Raw genomic sequence first — 19,404 nt, 5'->3', positions numbered from 1 at the left:
GGGCAGGCAGACCTCTGGCTCCATTAACATAATCCCTTGGCACACTTTCCTGCACAATCAAAAGTCACCCGTGATGCTGGGCTCCCTGCAGAGCCCCGTCCCCACTTCTGCTCTGCTCCAGCCATAGCCATGTTTCCCACAGCACAACCTGTGCCAAGGGACTTGGAAAAAAAGAAAGAAAAGATACAAGGAAAGTAGGTGGTTAAGGGTTCTGAGGGCTTGACATCTTGGTTTAATTACTGGATTAGGACTCAGAAGCTGCACGTTGAATTTTCAAGGCTAAACACAGCTTCCTCCAGTCTTCTGTGTCTAAATCCTGCCTGCTGTTTCCATCCACAAGCCTAGAATAGGCAATGCTTCTTTCCCTTATGCCAGTGTTGATAAATACTTGGGAGGTACTCAAATATTTCAGTTCCATAAAAGGATCTTGCTTCCTTAGTGTAAAAGTTGTTTATTTTCTTTGCTATTTCATTTTACGCCACTGCATCAAGGCTCTGGCTGGTTCCAAGTATTCCAAATCCAGAGGAGCAAAGGAGCAATCTGCAAATCCTATGTGCGTGCCACTGATGAAACCTTGGTGCACTGGAGTAGCAGAACAACCACATTCAAGCCATCCATCTGCATTTTAATAATAGTAACTGCAATTTGACTCTTTCATAAGAAATGGTTAATGAGGTACATGAAAATATTTGGTTCATTACAATTAACGAGGTACTGATAGCTAAAAATGAAACAATTACAGAAAACCCCACAGTAGCCTTAGTCCCCTTTGTTTTATTGGACCCTTGAAACTTTTAAGACTGCTTTACTTGTTGGCTTTATGGCCTATGTGCTATGCTTTTCATGCAAACTATTCTTAATTATGCTCTTAAATGCTATCTTAACCCTACAGATCTGTCCTCAACAGCCTTAAAAGCTTGGGAAGAAAGTATCTGAAGGGATTACCCAGCTGCATGGCAGCCAGCCAGCCAGCAAGTTCCAGGGCTGCTCCAGGTTGTCTGCCTGCCCCACCCAGAGCAAAAAAAAAGAAACAGAATGAACTTCGGGAGTCAAGGTAGCACTGAAAAGCACGTGTTATTTTTACTGGAAGGAAAAGAGAACTCTTTAAAAATTATAGCTCGTGGGTATGCACATTTATCTATAAAAGTAGAATAGAGTGTGTGCATGTATAATTGCTCTTCTGGAAGACACAGAATTTTCCTAAACAAGAAGTGACTGAATATGACCTCTGTCATCACTGAACCCTGGTTTCAGTATCTACAGTCCAACTCACAAAGCACTTGTGTGTCTAAGAGACAGGTGACACTTGAGGCTGATAGAAGCACTGTCCTCCACCGTGTACACATGAGGCTGCCATCATCCTGCGCTCTCAGACATAAACCGCATCACCTCCAGCAACACTAATGGGGCACAAAGCCATGAGCCCCTTGTGTGGCCAGTGAGGGCTTATGGCTGCAATCCTGCATCCAGGAGTCAACACCAAACAATTCACTCCTTAGTTAAGGTTTAATTTCACCACTGCCTATGAAAAAAGGAGGGTCACAGTAGACAACTCCCTTCCACCACCTGCTCCTCTTTTCTACTTTGCTTCCAAAGCAGCAACTGCAGATACCATCAGAGATGTCTAAAAATCCCAAGGAGGAAGGAAAACATAGTCCAACCCACCACATTTACTACTTTTTTTTTTTTTTGAGTCACATTTAGTATCTAAAACACTTCCCAGACACTTTCCATAATTCAGTAACATTCTTCCCTCTAGCCAAGTTACTTGAGCAAAATATAAGATTATAAACTTCCACAATATTGCTGCCATAAGGCACTTTGGTATTTTGTCCCTTTCCAACTCTGCAGCTTACAAGGCCAGGTGAGATCCAGGTCTCAGAAAAAAAGGTATTTGCCCATAATGGGTTTCAACATTATAAACTACTGTCTTTTAATCCATGCATTGACATTCCCAGATCCCAGGTTTCAGGGAAGAGCCCTAAAGGACAGCAGGCGAGGTCAGGCAGTTCAGCTGAACCAGGCACATAAACACAATTTAAACCATTTGGATCCAAACAAATGTAACTTTACAATTACCAGGGCATAACCTGTCTCTGGCTAACCTGGATATATTTCACAGCGCCAGGTGTTTTCCCTGCCTCAGCAGCTCCAACAGCTGGAGTTAAAGCCATCACATTCTGCCCAGGTGATTGCTGCAAGTTGTATTGTGAGGCTCCTCTCTGCAGCTCATCCCACAGCCAGAAAGGAGAGACATTAAAAGCTGCTATTTGTGGAGTCCCACTTCCTTGATCTGTTGGTTGGCTCGTGAAGCTTCTTGCAAATGTGACATATCTGCAGATTATAACCAGCATTTTCTTCTTCAAATCCTAACTTAGCAATTTGTTTGAAAGCAAACTTCTGAGAGTATGCAGCTACAGCAAATTAAGTTGATATTTCCATACCATTTAGATTTCCAGTAGGCTTGAAACTTTTTCATTAAGTATCAAAACCACTACGTATCACCAAAAAAAAAAAGACATCTGTGTCTTTCTGGCCAAATCAAATGTTCAAACGGAATCCAAAGAAAACCATGGAAAATCTCCCAGAAGTTTTTCTTGCTCTCACCTCTACATCACACTAGCAACAAAGAATCTCTATACCTGTAACTCAACTCCTGTATAACCAATTTGCAACCTGTATTTTTCTGTTTTTCAAATCAAACACCACCAGAATAAAAGGGCACCTAGGAAATTTTAGTTTCCACACACTCAGCGTAAATACAAACAATTCAGTCTCCACATTCCTTGCTCCAGAGGTAGAAGCCTAGAGCCCCAAAGGCAAAATGAAGAGGGGTCTGGTCTCCACAGCCAGTGCTCAGCACGCCTGGCCTGAGTTTGCTTCCAGCACTGCAGCGCATCCAAAAATCCTCCACAGGAAAATCTAACAGAAGTTTTGTTTGGTCTGTTGTTGGTTCCCTCCCCCCCGCCCCCCGAAGAAAAAGGACTTATCAAAAAACCAAGACACCTGCAACAACCCAGCCACCAGCCTCCACATCTCCCTTAAATGCCGAGGCAGTGAGGAACAAAGGAATCCTTTCACCAAAACGTTTGTTCAACATTTAAGGCTGATTTTATTGAGTTTACAAGAAACAGCTCTATCCTAACTAGCTCAAATGGGATTTCAAAATCCCGTAATTAGTTCAGATCCTTCCAGGAAGTATAGGAAAATTTATTCCTGAAATACATACATACATTTTAGATATATATATATTCAAAAATATACACATTATGTGGTCCTGCATGGACTAAATGAAAATTTTTTTTGGGCCAGCATAACATCCTTTCCTGTGCCAGACTTGCCCAGTGATCCCCACAAAGTGCTGTACACGTGGGCAAAACCTCAAATGAACTGGAAGCAGCTTTTTAGGGAAAAAAGCTGGATTACAAGCATGCTGATAGGCAAGCAAAGACCCTGACGCAGCTCTAGGTCTCTCCCCAGAAATTAGCTCATTACACAAACAATTCTGAATTAAAATGATATTTTAACAGCATTGGGGCAGATCAACTTATGACTTGTGTTTGTATTGAAGAATTTACGTAACATTGCTAAAACTGTGTTAGAGCTATCAAAAGTCACAGTAAATGTTGTTAAAAAAATACTGAAAACAATACTAAATTTTTTTTTCCCCCTAAACAGCAGCCATGACATCACTGGGACATGCATACTGAAGACAGAAATTTTAATGACCAACAATTAAATGAAATCTCTTAAAAAGTTTTCCTTCAGATTTGTTGAATGGGTCAATTTTGCAATAAATGGTTATAGGTGCACATAGTGGCATGTCTTGAAAAGTTAAAAAGGGCAGCATCACTACATTTGAATAATTTGCCCTGCACCTCACCTGCAGTACAGGCAAGAGTTGCAGCCTCAAGTCCTCCTATTTTTGTGCAAGAGTACAAAATATTAACAAATTACAAGGAAGCTAATTAACACTGTCATTTACAGTAATGAGTAATAAATTGTTGTTGCGTGACAGATGGTATTTGTTTTATACCACGTTTAAGATAAGCAAAAATCACATAAAAGTTTAGCCAGCCAAATAGGTAGATTTTAAAGATCTGCATCCTGAATTGATTCCCTCACCTAAAAAAAAAACCACAACCAAGTTCTACCCTAATTTTTTTTCTAACATGAACTGATCACAAGCACTCCGTTACTGCTATCCTATGTGAGCTAATGAATGGCAATACTTAGCAAAAAAAACCCCAAAAAACTGACAACCACAGAAATTGCATGCCATAAAAATTATTATGTCTGCAGATATATACAGAGTATTCCTGTAAACTCAAAGTTTACAAAGAAAAGAAAAAAAATCACTCACCCAAAGGAAGCTGAATTTTCCCCCACTCTCCTCCATTTTGATCAGCGGAGACTACAACTATATTTATTCCTCTGTAAACATCCTCAATGACACGTATGTTATAATTACGAAGAGCAGATAATATTTTGCAAATATTAAAAAAATAAAATAATTCTGTGACTCAGTTCCAGCTGGGTCTGTATCAGAGGAGAGGTGAGGGAGTAAGCAGGATAAATGCAGTCTAAATCTAAAGGGTTTTCATCTTTTGCCAGATAAATGAACATAAAAAAGAAAAGAAGACATTCTTGGCTGTATCAAAACCAGCACGCACATTGGTTTTGCCTTTAACCTCTTTTTATAAATCCCCTACTCCATCAAATGTCCATGAAGAGGGACATCAAGAGAAGCAGCTTCCCAGGCAGCATCTATTTTTCCTACTGGAGTTTAAAGAAAGGGTGACTATTAAATCATTAGTTCTGAAAAAAAAATGATATGCAACCATAAATGAAAGGATGTGTTTCACAGAAGAATTCATACATATTCACTGATAAATTATATGCTGATTTAGACAACATTCAGAAGGGCTGTGGGGGCAGATGGGGGTAGGCAGAGGAAAAAGAATCCCAGGAGTAAAAAATATGGAATTATACACTGCCAGAGCCCACTTACCTGCTGGGGGATGCCATTTCCTCTGCATTTTAAACCTTTATTGCTCCGTTTCAGCACCATTGCCACCACCAGCCTCCCTGTCTGCTCTGGTTACCCCGTGTCCCAGCTGGCTGCTGCCGGGCGGGCAGGCGGCTTCCCCCCAGTCGTGATTCAGTCTCCTAGAGGGATGTGCTGCATTGTGCGGGGTGAGTCATCCCCGAGGTATTCTGCACATTACAGCCCCAGCCGGGCCATTACTCATTCGCAATATCCTCCCGGCTCGGAAGAGAACATCGACCAAAGATCCTTGTTTCCCCACCCCGGTTATAGGCTGGAAAAAAAATAAAATAATTACGATACAACTACCATAAAGTCATGATGGGGATGTTTAGCAACAGCTGACAGGGCAAACGTGCTGCTGAGAGGCTGCCCAGCACAGCACCCATGCACACAGGGCTGCAAACAGGTCCAAAGTTGAATGCAGGTGTCATTTCCTCTGGCAGCCTGTCAGCACTTTATTCCCAAAAGCTGCCAACACAGCGCTGGGACCAAGGGTCCAAACAACTCAGAAGGCTTGGAGGAAGCACTCAGCCTTCCAATATGTCTGCCTCCATCACAACTTTTAATGGGGTTTTAAATACTTCCAGTGGGCAATGAGTTGTTAAGTATCAGCTACAGATCCTCATATACCCCATCTCTGCTGGCAGCCCACATAACTTTAGTGCCAAGTGCAGCATCCCAGCACACAAGCTTTGTTTTGGACACTGCATCTCTACCTTTGCTGCTCAGGAACCTTCACAACTGCTGGGACCTCTCGCTCAGCCAGGGTGTTGTGTATGCCCCCACAAGTTCTATGATGATCCCTAACACCCTCTCATTAAAGCAGAAATGTTGCTCAAGAAATGCCTCAGCACTGATAAGAATAATAAAAATTGTGACACTATGGCTCTGAAAGTAGCTTCTAAAAATACCTGCCCCTGAACTAATCTGTGTTGATGATTAGGCAGAAGGGGAGAAGAAAGCTAAGTAAGTGTTTCCAGCTGCTTCTGTCTGCCTTAAATCCAAATGGTTTTAGCCCTGATTTGGGACAAAAATCCCTTTTTCCCCAAGGTGGAGAATGGTGACCGAGGTGATGCTGCCTGCAATCATCCTTCAGAGGAAAGCTGCATCCCCACTTTACAGAAACTGACAACCTAAAATCACAGGTACTCCTGAAAACTTTATGTGTGGACCACGGAAACGTTGAGCTAAGGACCAACGTGGTTTGAGCCCATCTTCAGTGAGCAGACACCAGGCCACACGGAGGATGCTGGGGGTGGAGGGGGTTGGACTAGATGGCCTTTAAAGGTCCCTTCCCATCCAAACCATTTTGATTCTATGACATTCTGACATTTGTTCCCTGCTTCTCTCCAGCACTGAGCAAACACGTGTGCAGGTGCAGCTGCAGGCACCTATTTGCAGCTTGGCTGGATTTTGTCATGACAATGGAATCAAGCTACAGTCCAAAATCATGATGAAGACAACAAGCAGCATGCCAAGTTTGTTACAGTGGTATTAACAGACAGCTGCATTTACTGAATTTCAATATACAACACAAAAATATCTTTTAGTTTAATGGCCAGAGAATAGTCTGTGTTAGTAGAAGTGCATTTGCAACCAATAGGTTAACTCATTAGTCAGAGTATCATGCTATGCAAGTAATTAAAAATAATAGGTTGGGGTTTTTTTAGATTTTAATTGCACATCCCCAGTCCACATTGCATCCTATCCAGATGTGCCAGGATCTCCCAACTCACATTCCTCTTCAAGCTCTACAGCAACACTGCTTTTACCTTCAAATGCTTAATGCGGCACCCATCAGCTCAATCCTCATCTGTCTCCAGCAAGAACTCAGCACACAAGTCCAAAGCAACATCAGCCAGAAAAATTCAAGAAAGCTGCCTGGCACTTTTTGCTGCAAGTCCAGTTTCTAAAGCTCTTCTCCCAAGGGATGGGGGAAGATGAAATTAGCCTCCCTGTGTAAGACAAAACTATCCTTGAATAAGCTGTGTTGTAATCATGTTTTTGAAACAACATCTTGAGCAGTTACATCTCCCCAAGCTTTCCTGTTTTCTTGCCTTCCTACTGGCCCGCATGCCATCTTGCCCCTGGTCCTCCTAAAAACTCAAGGGTCAACACATGGAGCAACTTGGGACCATCAGAAGGTTCTTACAGATGAGCAACATCAACGAACAGTGCCAGAATGACGAATTACATGGAAAAGCCATCACACTGTACAGGTACCACAATCTCACAGCTCCTGTGGGGCAGGTCTCAGCTGATGGGGCTGGGATGAACCACCACCTGGGTAATCTCTGCAAAGCTGCTGCTCTGCCCACGGTCAGGAGCGGGTGGGGACAAACACTGTGTGAAAATGCAAGAGAAAAAAAAGCTCTCTTTTACAAATGTTACAGCATGCTCAATCCATAGGGATGGAAATAATGCCCACACCTCTTGTCTACATCCAGAAGCTGCTGCATTAGTCAAGAAGAGCCACCAACTCATTCAGCTGGCTTGAAGCCCTGCTCCCAAGGATTTTCTCCAAAAGAAAGTAGATATCAAGGCACTGGATCAGCATCAACTGAATCACTCACTGGTGGGGTTCTCACCTTTGCACATGTTTGTTAACTTTAAGGTTAAGCTAACAAACCTCAGCTCTAAGACTAGCAATGCTGCTGCCCTTTAAAAAAAAATATATAATTAAAATAATTATTATTTTTCCCTTAAATACTGCCCAGTCCAGCAGATTGCAAACCCAACCCTAGTAGCTCGGTGCTGCAGTGAAACATCCTCCAAAGCCTTCTTGCAATTCCTAGTGTGGACCAGTGAGCAGCTGTGCCAACACATGAACATCTTCCCCATTTCCCAGCAAAATTCATGCTACTACAGGGTTCTGCTGTTAGAAATCTAAAGTAAACACTGCACCTGGAGAGCCAGCAAGGTGGTGGATCTGTCTTTTGCTGCCTGCCAGCCACCTGCAAGCATAGTTCAAAGAACGGAGACAGTGGTTGGGGCAAGAGGAGTCCATTTTCACTGTAGCTGCTGGAGTACTTGTGGTGAAGAGAATGAAATTCAGTCACCTTGTTAACAGCAGACATGTCAATGGGCTGAACTTCTTCAGCAAAACATTAACAGAGCACCGGGGACCAGGCCCTGGCAGTTGTGAACTGGGCACAAAGATGTCTCAGCACACAATTCCAGTGAAGGGTGAGGTGTCTGAGTATCTGCAGGGCCAGATCCATTTTGAGAATACTGAAACTTGTCATGCCTCACCCTCTGGGAACACCAGGCAACCTACCTTAAGTGTAGTATTCAAGATTAACCACAGCAATATTGCCTGTACACTGCTTGCTGTGCCTTATAAGAGGTAAAGAAGGTGACTTTTCACTATTTTAGTTTAAATTAAAAAAATTAACAAAACCCAAAATAGAAGAACCAAAAAAAACCCCTAACAATCAAACACCCTCCTAACAACAAGTTCTAATAAAAGACTTCATACATGGTCAGTGTAGTTTTATGCCCAGCACTTTAAAGACACCCACTGCACTTACGCTGTCCCTGTTGTCCACAAAGCTTTCTTGAATACTGGGTTAATTAAACTGTGTTGTAGGGAAAAGCAGGAAGTATGGCAAAAATAGGAAAAAGAGCACAAAAGTAGATCCTTAGGAAGGACTTCAGACACTTTATGATACGCTTTAGGCTGCTGAACATTACAGGAGTACTGAAATGCTCCTCCCTACATATCATTACCATGTTTTCCCTATTTTGAATGTCATTCTCATAGTTGAATGGACCTTTGTACATATGTATGACAACAAAAAAATGACCCCAGCACAGACAGATATTTCCAGCCAGGATCTGGGTGGAGGCCATATGGACTTCATTTTCCTGCAGACAGATCAAAGAAAAGCGCCAAGAGCATCTTACAGGACTCCTCATAAACATCCATGACCAGAAAAGAGGTTACACAAATGACACGTACCGAGCTCCTCCACGCCGGAAAAGCCTCATGTGCTTTTCTTCTAATTGAACCCTTCCTCTACAGCTCCTAATTGATACCTGGACAAACAGCTGTAATGTACTCCAGGAAATCTAACCCTGTACTTTGCCTTACTTGTGTGACATGGCTTCAGTCATCACAGGGCACACTGCAAACTTTCATTTTCTTGATAGGAAACTGGCTTAAAAAACAAGCTACTGAAAAACCAAGGCTTTGCTCCTCCCTTTTTGTTTTGCACTTTAATACTTAGCTCAAAGTAGAGGTACTTAAGTGTGAGTCTTAACCACTGCATCTGTGCTTTCCTTTTCTTTAGGATAATTTTTTTTTACCATGCGAGTACTCTCAAACTAATTATGCACATCCTAAACCAGATATATAATTTTGTGTCTTCTCTAATTTCTTCCCTCTGGATTTCAAACCATCTTTACTGCTCTCTGAGGGCTGGCACTATCTTCTGGAAAGCCCCACACCACAACTTAATATTCAGTGGTAAAACCACCTGCAGACCAAGAGGCAGACACCAGGATACGATAATCTCTATCCACCTACATTCCCCAAAACACTGAAAACTCCTGTAAAACTGTGCTGACCAGCTCCAGCTTCAGACTCTCCAATCTGATGTTGACTGTGCTTCCTGTCAGCCAGCTCCCTGTTTTGCCAAGGACTGACTTGAACTAACTAGCTTAAGTTTTCAAGATCACTCTGTTTCTCTGTCAGTGTCAGTAAAACATTATCTTGCCCTTAAAATGTACCTTGTCCAGCTCTTCTTTTCATTGCTCTTGGGAACAAGCTGCTGTTTTATAGACTTACAGGAAGATGGTTAACGCTTATGATTCTACTTTCATTTTTAGTAGTGTGGGAATTATTTTATTGCTCATTTATGACAGTTATCCTCACATTCTGCCTCATTCACAGCATAGAAAAAACACAAGGCAGGCTTCCCCTCCAGTAAAGAGTACTGCAAGCGTCACCAGGCCTGCCTTGGATCAGGACATCCAGCATTAACTATTTTCATAAGGGCATGCAGTGGTAGGACAAAGGGGAATGGCTTTAAGATGAAAGAAGGCGGATTTAGGTTAAATATTAAAAATAAATTCTTTATTCAGAGGGTGGTGAGGCACTGGCACAGGCTGCCCAGAGAATGTGGATGCCCCATTCCTGAAGTGTTCAAGGTCAGGTTGGATGGGGCTTTGAGCAACCTGGTCTAGTGGGAGATGTCCCTGCCCATGGCAGAGGCTTTGGAGCAATATGAGTTTTAAGGTCCCTTTCAACCCTAACCATTCTATGGTTCTATGATTCTATTTCTTAGCTTACTGATTTTATTATTTAAGTCCAATAGCAGGCAGAGATTTCTCACCATTACCTTTGGTTTCCTCTGGCCAACTGTGTACATCTCCTAACCCTTACTTTGTTCTCCCTGCAGCCAGATTTCCTGTTTACATCTCTGCTGTCGCTTCCCTTGCACAGCCGAAGGGCTTTGGAAAAAGGACAAACAAACAAGTGTTTCCTCAAGATGCTGGCAGTTGCGTGCCTCTGACTCTCTCTCTACCACTGTCCTTCACCTGGTCACAACACAGCCACATGCATTTAATGGCTTGTATTTCCTGTGCTCTGCTCTAACAGGCAGAATCTTTTAAATGCTGAAAGATATGGTGGTGCCAAGTGCTCGCTGAATTGTCCCTGGCAAGAGGGATTTTGCTTGCACACAGCAGAGAAATCAATCAGAGGAATCATCTTGGGGTCATCCTATTTTCTCATTCTGGCAGGTAAGGATGAGTTGTTCAACACATTGCATGTTCATGCTCTCACACCAATTCTTTCTGAAAAGGTTCAGTATAGGGACAGCTGGAGTCCCCTGATACATATGGAAGAGATCAAAGACTCCCATGTGGTTTTTTCTTTTAGCAGCAGAGATGGTGAAGCAGCTTCTCATACTGTACCCATCAGGGTTTTTGGTACACTCACTACTAGCTGGGAGCTGCCATCTCAGATCTTTTGGATTCATTGGGGAATACCACAACATCAGACCAAAAAAACCTGCTAACAGCTTATGCAAGTCTATTAATTTAAATGACCACAGCACTGTTTAAAAGCATCAAAAAATGAAACTTGAAGAGAAGCAACATTATCTCCTTGCAGAAGATCTGTGGAAAGAAAGCATCTATCTTTTATGTTTGGGAAAGTCCCATCTATGCCATATACTGTCCATTTCCAATAAATGACTGAAGTATCTACAAGGGAGGAAGAAGATATACCCTGATTTTTCTTTCTTAACTTCACACTGTTTTTTTCTCTGTCTCAAACTGTGTAACAACCACTCTACGCATGTTCAGCAGATGATAATAAAACCGCAAGTGTTTATCTCAATCCAAAATGGCTTAATTTTTTCCCCCTCCCCTTAAACTCAGATTTAACCAGGGCTTTAATTCCAAGGACAAAAGCTGCATGCTTACCCTTTTATGTTCCACCTACAAACTTGGGTTTTTTTCCTTAAGGCAGTTTCCTCCAGCTACAAGTCTGACTTTAGGATTTATCTGTCTCTGACACTATGTCCACTAATATACTGGAGCAAAAGAAATTACAGCAAGGAAAAGCCTTGGCCTGAAGATAGGTCTCCTCTGTATTTATGCAAAGGGAGGGCAGCTCTATGCCCAGCACTCTACTGTGATGTTTTGGCTCCCAGAAAAGTCAGCAGCAGAAGAGTGATGTAACAAGACTGCCCTGCATGGCCTTCTTTTCCACTAGAAATTAATATTCTGAGAAAACAGCAATGCCTTTCTGGCCTCCTAAGATAGAAGACTCACTGCCCAAAAGCAAGATGACTACAAACTTTGATAAACAGTTTGCACCATGATGGGAAATCACAGGTTGACATCTGAAAAACACCCCAAACTCAAATCAAAGAGAACTCCCCCATGCCTCTCTGAGTCTGATAAAGAGATATTTGAAGCATTAATCTGCAAGGTGGGGCAAAGACTCCTTTGTCCAGGGATGCCGTTTTATTAATGTTAGCACCATGACGAGGCTGCTGCCCAACCTGTGCTTCCTCCAGCATGGGTTGCAGGGACAACAAGGGTTGCAGGTTGCGCAGGAACAGCCCTGGCAGCCACCAGGCCAATGCTGAGAAGATGCTGTGGATATGAATACAACCCAGTGTGTTCTGCCACTGAAACCCCAGGCGGTGCCAGAACGAGCTCTGACCTACAGGCTCAGCTCCAGCAGATTCAGTGACGGAGTCAGATGACGACAGCTCCTTCTGAAATAGAAAGCTGAGGGGGAAAGTCAGTTACTCATCCAAATCCAGTGCTCTCCCTTGGAAATGCATGGATGAAGCATACCATCAATTTTGAGAGGGGAGAAATCACATTTCTCCTGTCTTCACCCTGTCCAGATGTGCTTGGGCTGCAAGGAGTCCAGCAAGGACTTGGGAGTTAAGTCCCCATCCAACACACACACACATGCATGAGGAATATATTTACACATTTAATGCATATATTTACAAACAGTGTTGGAATTAGCTAGAAGTAACAAAAGAGTAGCAGCTGAAGAGATTGTTTCCATCCCATTATAACAAGGCAATGCAACATCTGGATATAGAAAACAGTTGACTAATGGCCAACACTCACCTTCCTAAAGGATTAAGTGGAAATCTGTGGCTGTCTCAAGAGAAAGCCTAGGATGGAACAGCATTCCTCTTCTGGAATTCCAGATAACACTCAGATAGGAGTCCTCCAGATGAATTCACAACCAAGTAAATGAAGTTTAACTGAAACAACGCTTTGCCAAAACTAACACAAGGACAGTGACCTCTGGAATTTGGTGCTACTTGCAGATGTCCTAAAGGTTGCCATCAATGAAGTCATAAAAAAGGTACTTTAACTCTTGGCAGTGATTCATCCACAGGTATTTTTTCTAGCAAAAAGCCTTATTACTGAGGGGAGAGTTTCCTATTATTTGCAGGAAAATTCAGAGGAGAACAAACAGATACTAATTTGTTAAAAAGACAGATAAACATGTACAGGAAACACTTCTATCAAGGTCCTGATCCTCTGAAGATTAACAATCTACAGTACTGGAGACAAAACCATGACACTGAGGAAACAAGTGAACTATAAAAACAGGAAGAAGTGGAAGTTTGTTTTTTTTATGTTATTTTGAGGGAATATTTGTCTTTCTGAAGCTTAAGATACCAGCAAAAGCCTCCATCTGCAGGTCATACTATTCTCTATACAAAAGCAGCTGCAGTGAGTTTCCTCACTCAGGTCCCCAGAGCTGTCAGATGGAGAGGCCATCCTGTACATTACAGATCTGCTGTTTCCCTAACCAACACCGTTGTTCAGTTTTCACCTTATCTAAAGCCATTATGAATTGATGCATAGACAACACTCTGTAGCTGACAGCAATAAATCAAGTTATTTTGATGCTGCATTTCCCCCACAGCCACAAGGCTAGGTGTTTCCTCCAGATATGTATTTTGGTATATTTACTGTAACAATATTAAGGTAGTACTTGTTGGAAACAAAGGGCTTTGCCACAAACAGAAAAGTTGTTCTGGAGTCTCCTGCCTTAAGTTTGCATTCAAACTAAAATAAAACCATCACTGCTGTGAATGACAAGGATGCAAGCTAGGGATGTGCTGGGACCAACCACCACTTCTGCAGCAACCTGGTGGCACAACTATTTTCAGAGCTTAATAAGTCACCAAAGCTGAACAGACCCCATCACTTTGTCTGGAGGCACCAAACTTTGCTTCTGTCTCAGAAACATCTTGTGTTCACTCATGGTGGCATCACAAGGAGCCCTCAGACTTCTGCTCTATTATACATAACTTATCCTCCTTAAGTGACTCAGGCTGAGGCACAGCACTACCATGGGGTCTTCTGCTGTTAAAGGAGGTGGGCAGAGTAGGAGACAGGGACCTCCACATCAATTTGTCTTCACTCAGGATCTTTTTGAAGCAACTTCTCCACCTTCATCTTGCAAAAGCCTGTAAGAAATCTACATAATTCCCACTGCAACCAATGCTATGCACATGTACTCAATGCCAACCTAAGAGCAGAATTCAAATCTCTCTGCAGAATTCCCAGAACACAGAAAGCTATCAATGCAGAAAATAAGTTCAACTTAACCTGAAAAAAAGGTTTAAATATTTATACTCCTAATATATTCTCATCAGTTCACTCTTCAGTACCATTTATAGCTGAGTTATTTTTGTCCACTGAAAGTCATCCCTTTGAACTAGAGCATTCACTGTTTAGGAAATACAGTTAAATTTCCATGTTAGTTAGTGGATGTTAGTTAACTAGCAGGGCGAAAATTATCTACGTTAGGAAAATGCAAGCGCAACACCATCAGCCCTGCTTTCCACTCAGCTTTGACCTCTACCACAACTGCAACAATGATGCAGATGTTATTTGTATAGTTATTGCACACAAATTTGTAAGTATCTCTAGAGTGGATCGAACATTAAGCAGTTGCTCTGTCTGACACACACTACACCAAGCCACATACCTTTTGGTTTTGTATTAAGAACAACAGTGACTGCCTGTAACAGTATGGTCATCAGTGGGTACCCACCTTTTGCCAATTCACATTTCCTATCCACATGATTACTTACATTCAAATGCTGCTGAACTGCTGCAAATTCAATAGAGCAGCTTTTACCTTTGCTACCTTCTGGGTTTGTCTGCCCCACGTATGCTCATGTATCAGGGTTTTATGGGACCAAATGTTCTACATCACCTTGTAGCTCCTCCTGTTAAGTACTGGTATCGGTAATTAAACAACTCACATCAGTTACAAGCAGAAATTGGAATAATAACAATAATAACAACAACAGACGGAGCCCATAAGCACCAGCTTCTAGGAAATCACTATCAGAAACACTGCTAAAATTCAGGCTCTCTGTCTAATTAAGTCCTTGAGGTGGAGGTAAGGAGCTGCACCCATATACAGTGCTTACCAAGGCTTCCTGTGCTTTCCACCCCAATATATCACCTAAAAAAAGTAATTTCAACTCTGAAATGACACCCAGATATCCTGACTTCACCCCTTCTTTGCTCCAGATGAAGGAATGAGCTACCAAAAAACCCTGTGCAATACTTCCACAAAAGTACCAAACTTTGATTCTTGCCATTGAGATAGATCACCAGTAGAGAGTCAACTAGCAAAATACAACAGTGTTTTGCCCTATTGTCTGCCAATACCCAAGAGATACTTTCAGAAGTCAGAGACTGGCTCTTCAAATCCTTTTCTTCAAAGCACATAAAAATAGTATGAAGTAACAGCAAAGCACAATAAAATGGTGGGTGCCTCATCCAGCTTCTGAGCTCTAGCAGCTCTGGTGACAGGACACGGTGTCCAGGACAGTTGTAAACCAGATGATGCTGAAAGTGCTGGACTTTTGTTCTGGGACATCTCATGGCTTCTTCACTTTGCACAGTCATGGCTGCATGGGGCATTTTTGCCTTACCCATTAATCAATCAGTGTTCAAGGCCCATCAGTACCTGACATGCCAATGACATGAGAAATAAAATCACAACAACAACAAAAAAAAAATAAAATTCAAGCAGCTTCAAAAATCTTCATGGCACTTACAGACTCTGGACTCTCCTGCCAACCAAGGTAGTGATAGGGAAGGCTGAGCTCTGGTGCCAGGGACCCCAGATACCCATCATGCCTATAATGACCAGCTGTTGTCAGTATGGAGGATGGTACAGGCACTATTTCAAAAATCCCACTCCTGGATAGAGCCTGGGACTTCCTCTGCCAAGCATGTGGCATTGCAAGCTCCAGGAGGCTCCTTCCTTGCTTTCCCAAAATGCTGCTGTGGAATGGGCACAGAGGGCTTTGATGAGCCCAGAGGTGCTCATACTGTCTCCAAATAGCTGGTTTTATTAACTTCAACCTGCACCCATGGGCTGCTGAAGGTGCTACATCCCATTTAGATTTGCAGGGATAAAATTAAGCTTTTCCTTTGATAGGGAGTGATTTTTGTGCAGTGCCACAATGTTTGTTCGGGCAAGCTTTCTATTCACCTGGGGCAAGCATACTCTTCAAGCCTAATCAGATCATATCCCTAGCTAAAAAACCTAAATAGTTAATTGAAACTTCATGCCAACTTATGGTCTGCTCTGCATGTCTCTCATGCCTCGTGTAATAGAAGTCCAAGAGTGGGAGAGCAGCGTGGGGTGGGGAGAAGGTTTAATTTTAGCCAAAAGGAAGAACAGAGTCAGCAGACTGCCTAAAGAAACAAACAAAAAAATAAAAATCCACTCTGCCACAACCCCACTCCATGATGTGAACTGACTCGTACGTGCATGTGACCCATAAAGCAGAGGAGTACTGAATGTCAAAAAGTGTTGACAAAACTGGAGGTACAACCATGGACAACACAAGCCAAGAGTGCTGGGCTATGCAACATGTGGGGACAGCCTGCACAAGCCTCGGAGAGGCCAACAAGGCACTCTCGACAAAACTAAGGCTTATCTTGCAGAGGTGAAGTTATCACATACAGCAGAAAGTATCTTTTTTAAGCACAGAAGAGGTTAGTATATTTAACATTTCAATTAGCTCATGAATGACAAAACCACAGTGCTGCAAAAGAAGTTCCTGTATTTAAAATGTTCCAAAATAAAATTAATACACAGGGACTGGATTTCAGCCTTTTAGATAATTCTTTCCCCCATATTTAAGGTCTAGTTTTCAGAATAAGTTACATATAAGATAGCAAGAACATACACAAGCTGTAAACAAGCACAAACCTTTCAACTTTTCTTTATTCAATAAACTGAAGAAACTCATTCATGTTCTCTGTAATGCAGCACCTTCCTACAAGCCACACTTCGCCCTCCCTCCAGTCATATGTTTCTTCCTGGGATTCAAAGATTTCCCTTTGGTGTCAAGGGAGTTTCTAAATTCCCTTTATGAATTATACAGCAAAAGATACCTGAAACAGGTGCTCAGCCAAGGACAATCCCATTGAAGCCATCCAAGGAAAGCCCTCCTTGGTTTTCAGCCATCTCACTAACCTAGGGAGCTCTAAGGACAGCTCTAGCAATTTACATATAGGACTGCCCTGGACCTTATATAATACATCTTTGAGAAAAAGATTATAAGCTTCCTAAGTTTTCTCCTGTCCAGAATTTGAAGTAAAACATCAAATCAGCAAAATACCCCAAAGGGGTTACTTCTTTTATCGATCAACACTTATCATTTTCAAGTGTCTTGAAATGCATGACACAACAGAAAATTTATTTATGGATTAAAATAAACCAAATTCAGCAAGCTGTTCTGCATTTTTTGTCCTCGCTACACAAGATCTTGAGGAGAGGTTCAGGCACCAGACAGTTCTGTCCTAACCCAACACCAGTTCTGTAAAACACAGCACAGTTTCCCTTCCCTGTTTGCTTTGCACTGCGGACTTCCACGCCTCACATCCCTGCAACCACCGCCATCCGTCAGGCTTCAGCTGCCTCTCCTTGGCTATTTACTTAGGGCTGGGTACGGCCAGGAATTCCTCTGTGTAACAAAATGTACAAACGTGCTTTTATGTGGGGCATTTCGACGCTGGAGAGTGCTCTCAAGGAGTTTCCCCTCTCTGTCCTGAGGAGCTGGCTTTACCCAGAAGTTCAGGGAGCAGCAGAAGTTTCTTGCTGACAAAAAAGTCACATGAGGAAGCAGAGGAAAGGAGCTCAACATTTATTCCACCCACCTAAGGAAATTAGAGCTTAAAAGAGTGCAGAATCCAGAACATAAGATATGATAAGGCTTAACAGGTAAGGAAATAGTTGCATGCTCTGTATCTAGTAAGGAATGCACCCCTCAAGGATAAGCCAAGGAAGACTCACTGTCTAACACTGGAAGACACCATCTGCAGACACAAAGAAGATTCACTTCTGGTCTAAGAAAAATAGTCACCACCTCCTTGTGCCCTCTCTAGCAAAGGATGACACAACCGCCCCAAATTCACATCATGGCAGTTAATAAAACCATGAGCTGAAATTAATCAGTACAATAAAATTTGTATTTTTTCTGCTGACCCACGAACAATTAAGATTAATTTCTCTGCCATTCCATTCTTGCCTCCTGTCCCCGCTGCTATCGTTACACACGCGGATGTTTACTTCAATATCCACTGCAAAATACATCTAGAGCTAACCACACTCAGAAGTAACATCAGTAGCTACCTACCAAGTATTTTTTAATGCATTCTAAGATTTGGAGAGTCACTTTCATATAAAGATGAGAGAGCATGTGAAGGATGTGAAGGATCTGCCTTTGACGTTCAGTTCTCAACTGAACGAGAGTTAATGTTGACCATTTCAAGAGATAACCTCTTCCAAATGCAGGCATGTTCTCTGCAACCAGCAGCAGCAGCTTTCAGCTAGCTCACTGGAGCCCATTATTGAGTTCTTTACAGCATAATCCACAACAAATAGCTTATGTTATATATTGTGTCTAACTGTTCCATAGACAAGTGGTTGGAGTCAACAGATACAGATGCCTCTTGCAAAGCAGTTGGGTTTTCCAACCCTGGCTTACAGGGAAGGGGTTTCTTCACACTGGACAAAGGCAGCACCTGGCTCTTTTAAACACCCACATCGTGAGCAGGTATAGCCAGGGCTCATTACTTGTGACCCAAAGTGAATGATGATCTGAAGAATGTCCAACCAGGAGTGCTCATTTTCAGTCCCACCTCTACCATTCATACACCAAGCACCGAAATTAGAGCAATTTTTTCCTTCTTAAAATATGTAGAAGCAAGCACTACTTGCAACTGACTATGTACAGGAGGGTACCAGACTCATGTAGAACCACAAAACCTGGTAAATGGTCTTGTGAGAAATTTTTTCTCCCATTACTGTAGCAGAGAACAAGCAAAACAGGGAAACAGTCTAATAATATTTAATTGCTTTTTTCCTTTATATGAAATTTGTACAAAAGGTATGCCTTTTAAAATCTCAACACTTAAGTGCTGGAAAAAAAGATGTATTTTCTCCTCTGTATCACCTTACCCCAAATCAACATAGAAACCTCAGTTACATTCACGGTCCAAATAGAATGGATTAGCAGAATCACACTGTGATTTTATTGCCTAAATCACTGCAGAACATGGAGTGCACTTGGCCAACAGAGGCAAACCCAAAAGCAGCAAAGCACTGTCCTGCTCACTGCTATTCCCCGTTGGTTTTGTTCAAGTCAGCACTGAGAAAGCAAATTAAGCTTCCAACTATCAGCTCCTACAATGGCATGAGATATGCAGCACTAACTCCAGAAGTTTACATATCTTCTCTTTAAAACATGAATGGGAAAGTGTACACAAACACCCTTCTTTCCCCATCTCTTCCTTCCCATAAGAAGGGCTGTTTATTT

The 19,404-nt window shown here is 42.3% G+C and overlaps 1 protein-coding gene across 2 annotated transcripts in view; it reads right to left on the bottom strand.

Annotated features, from left to right (window-relative positions):
• Positions 1–19,404, bottom strand: part of SPRED2 (sprouty related EVH1 domain containing 2) — a 59,880-nt gene that overhangs the window by 29,207 nt on the left and 11,269 nt on the right. Inside the window, exon 1 of one of the 2 annotated variants that reach the window (XM_038131287.1) lies at positions 5,012–10,215. The exons of the other annotated variant lie outside the window; for it this stretch is intronic. Within the exon in view, the coding sequence (XP_037987215.1) occupies positions 5,012–5,028 (17 nt within the window). The 5' untranslated portion in view covers positions 5,029–10,215. Of the gene's footprint in view, positions 1–5,011; positions 10,216–19,404 lie in introns of those variants that run through there. 2 annotated transcript variants of the gene reach the window in all.

This window comes from Motacilla alba, chromosome 3 (assembly GCF_015832195.1).
Source record: "Motacilla alba alba isolate MOTALB_02 chromosome 3, Motacilla_alba_V1.0_pri, whole genome shotgun sequence".
Classification (NCBI taxonomy): domain Eukaryota; kingdom Metazoa; phylum Chordata; class Aves; order Passeriformes; family Motacillidae; genus Motacilla; species Motacilla alba.
This window is presented reverse-complemented; position numbering and strand designations above follow the sequence as displayed.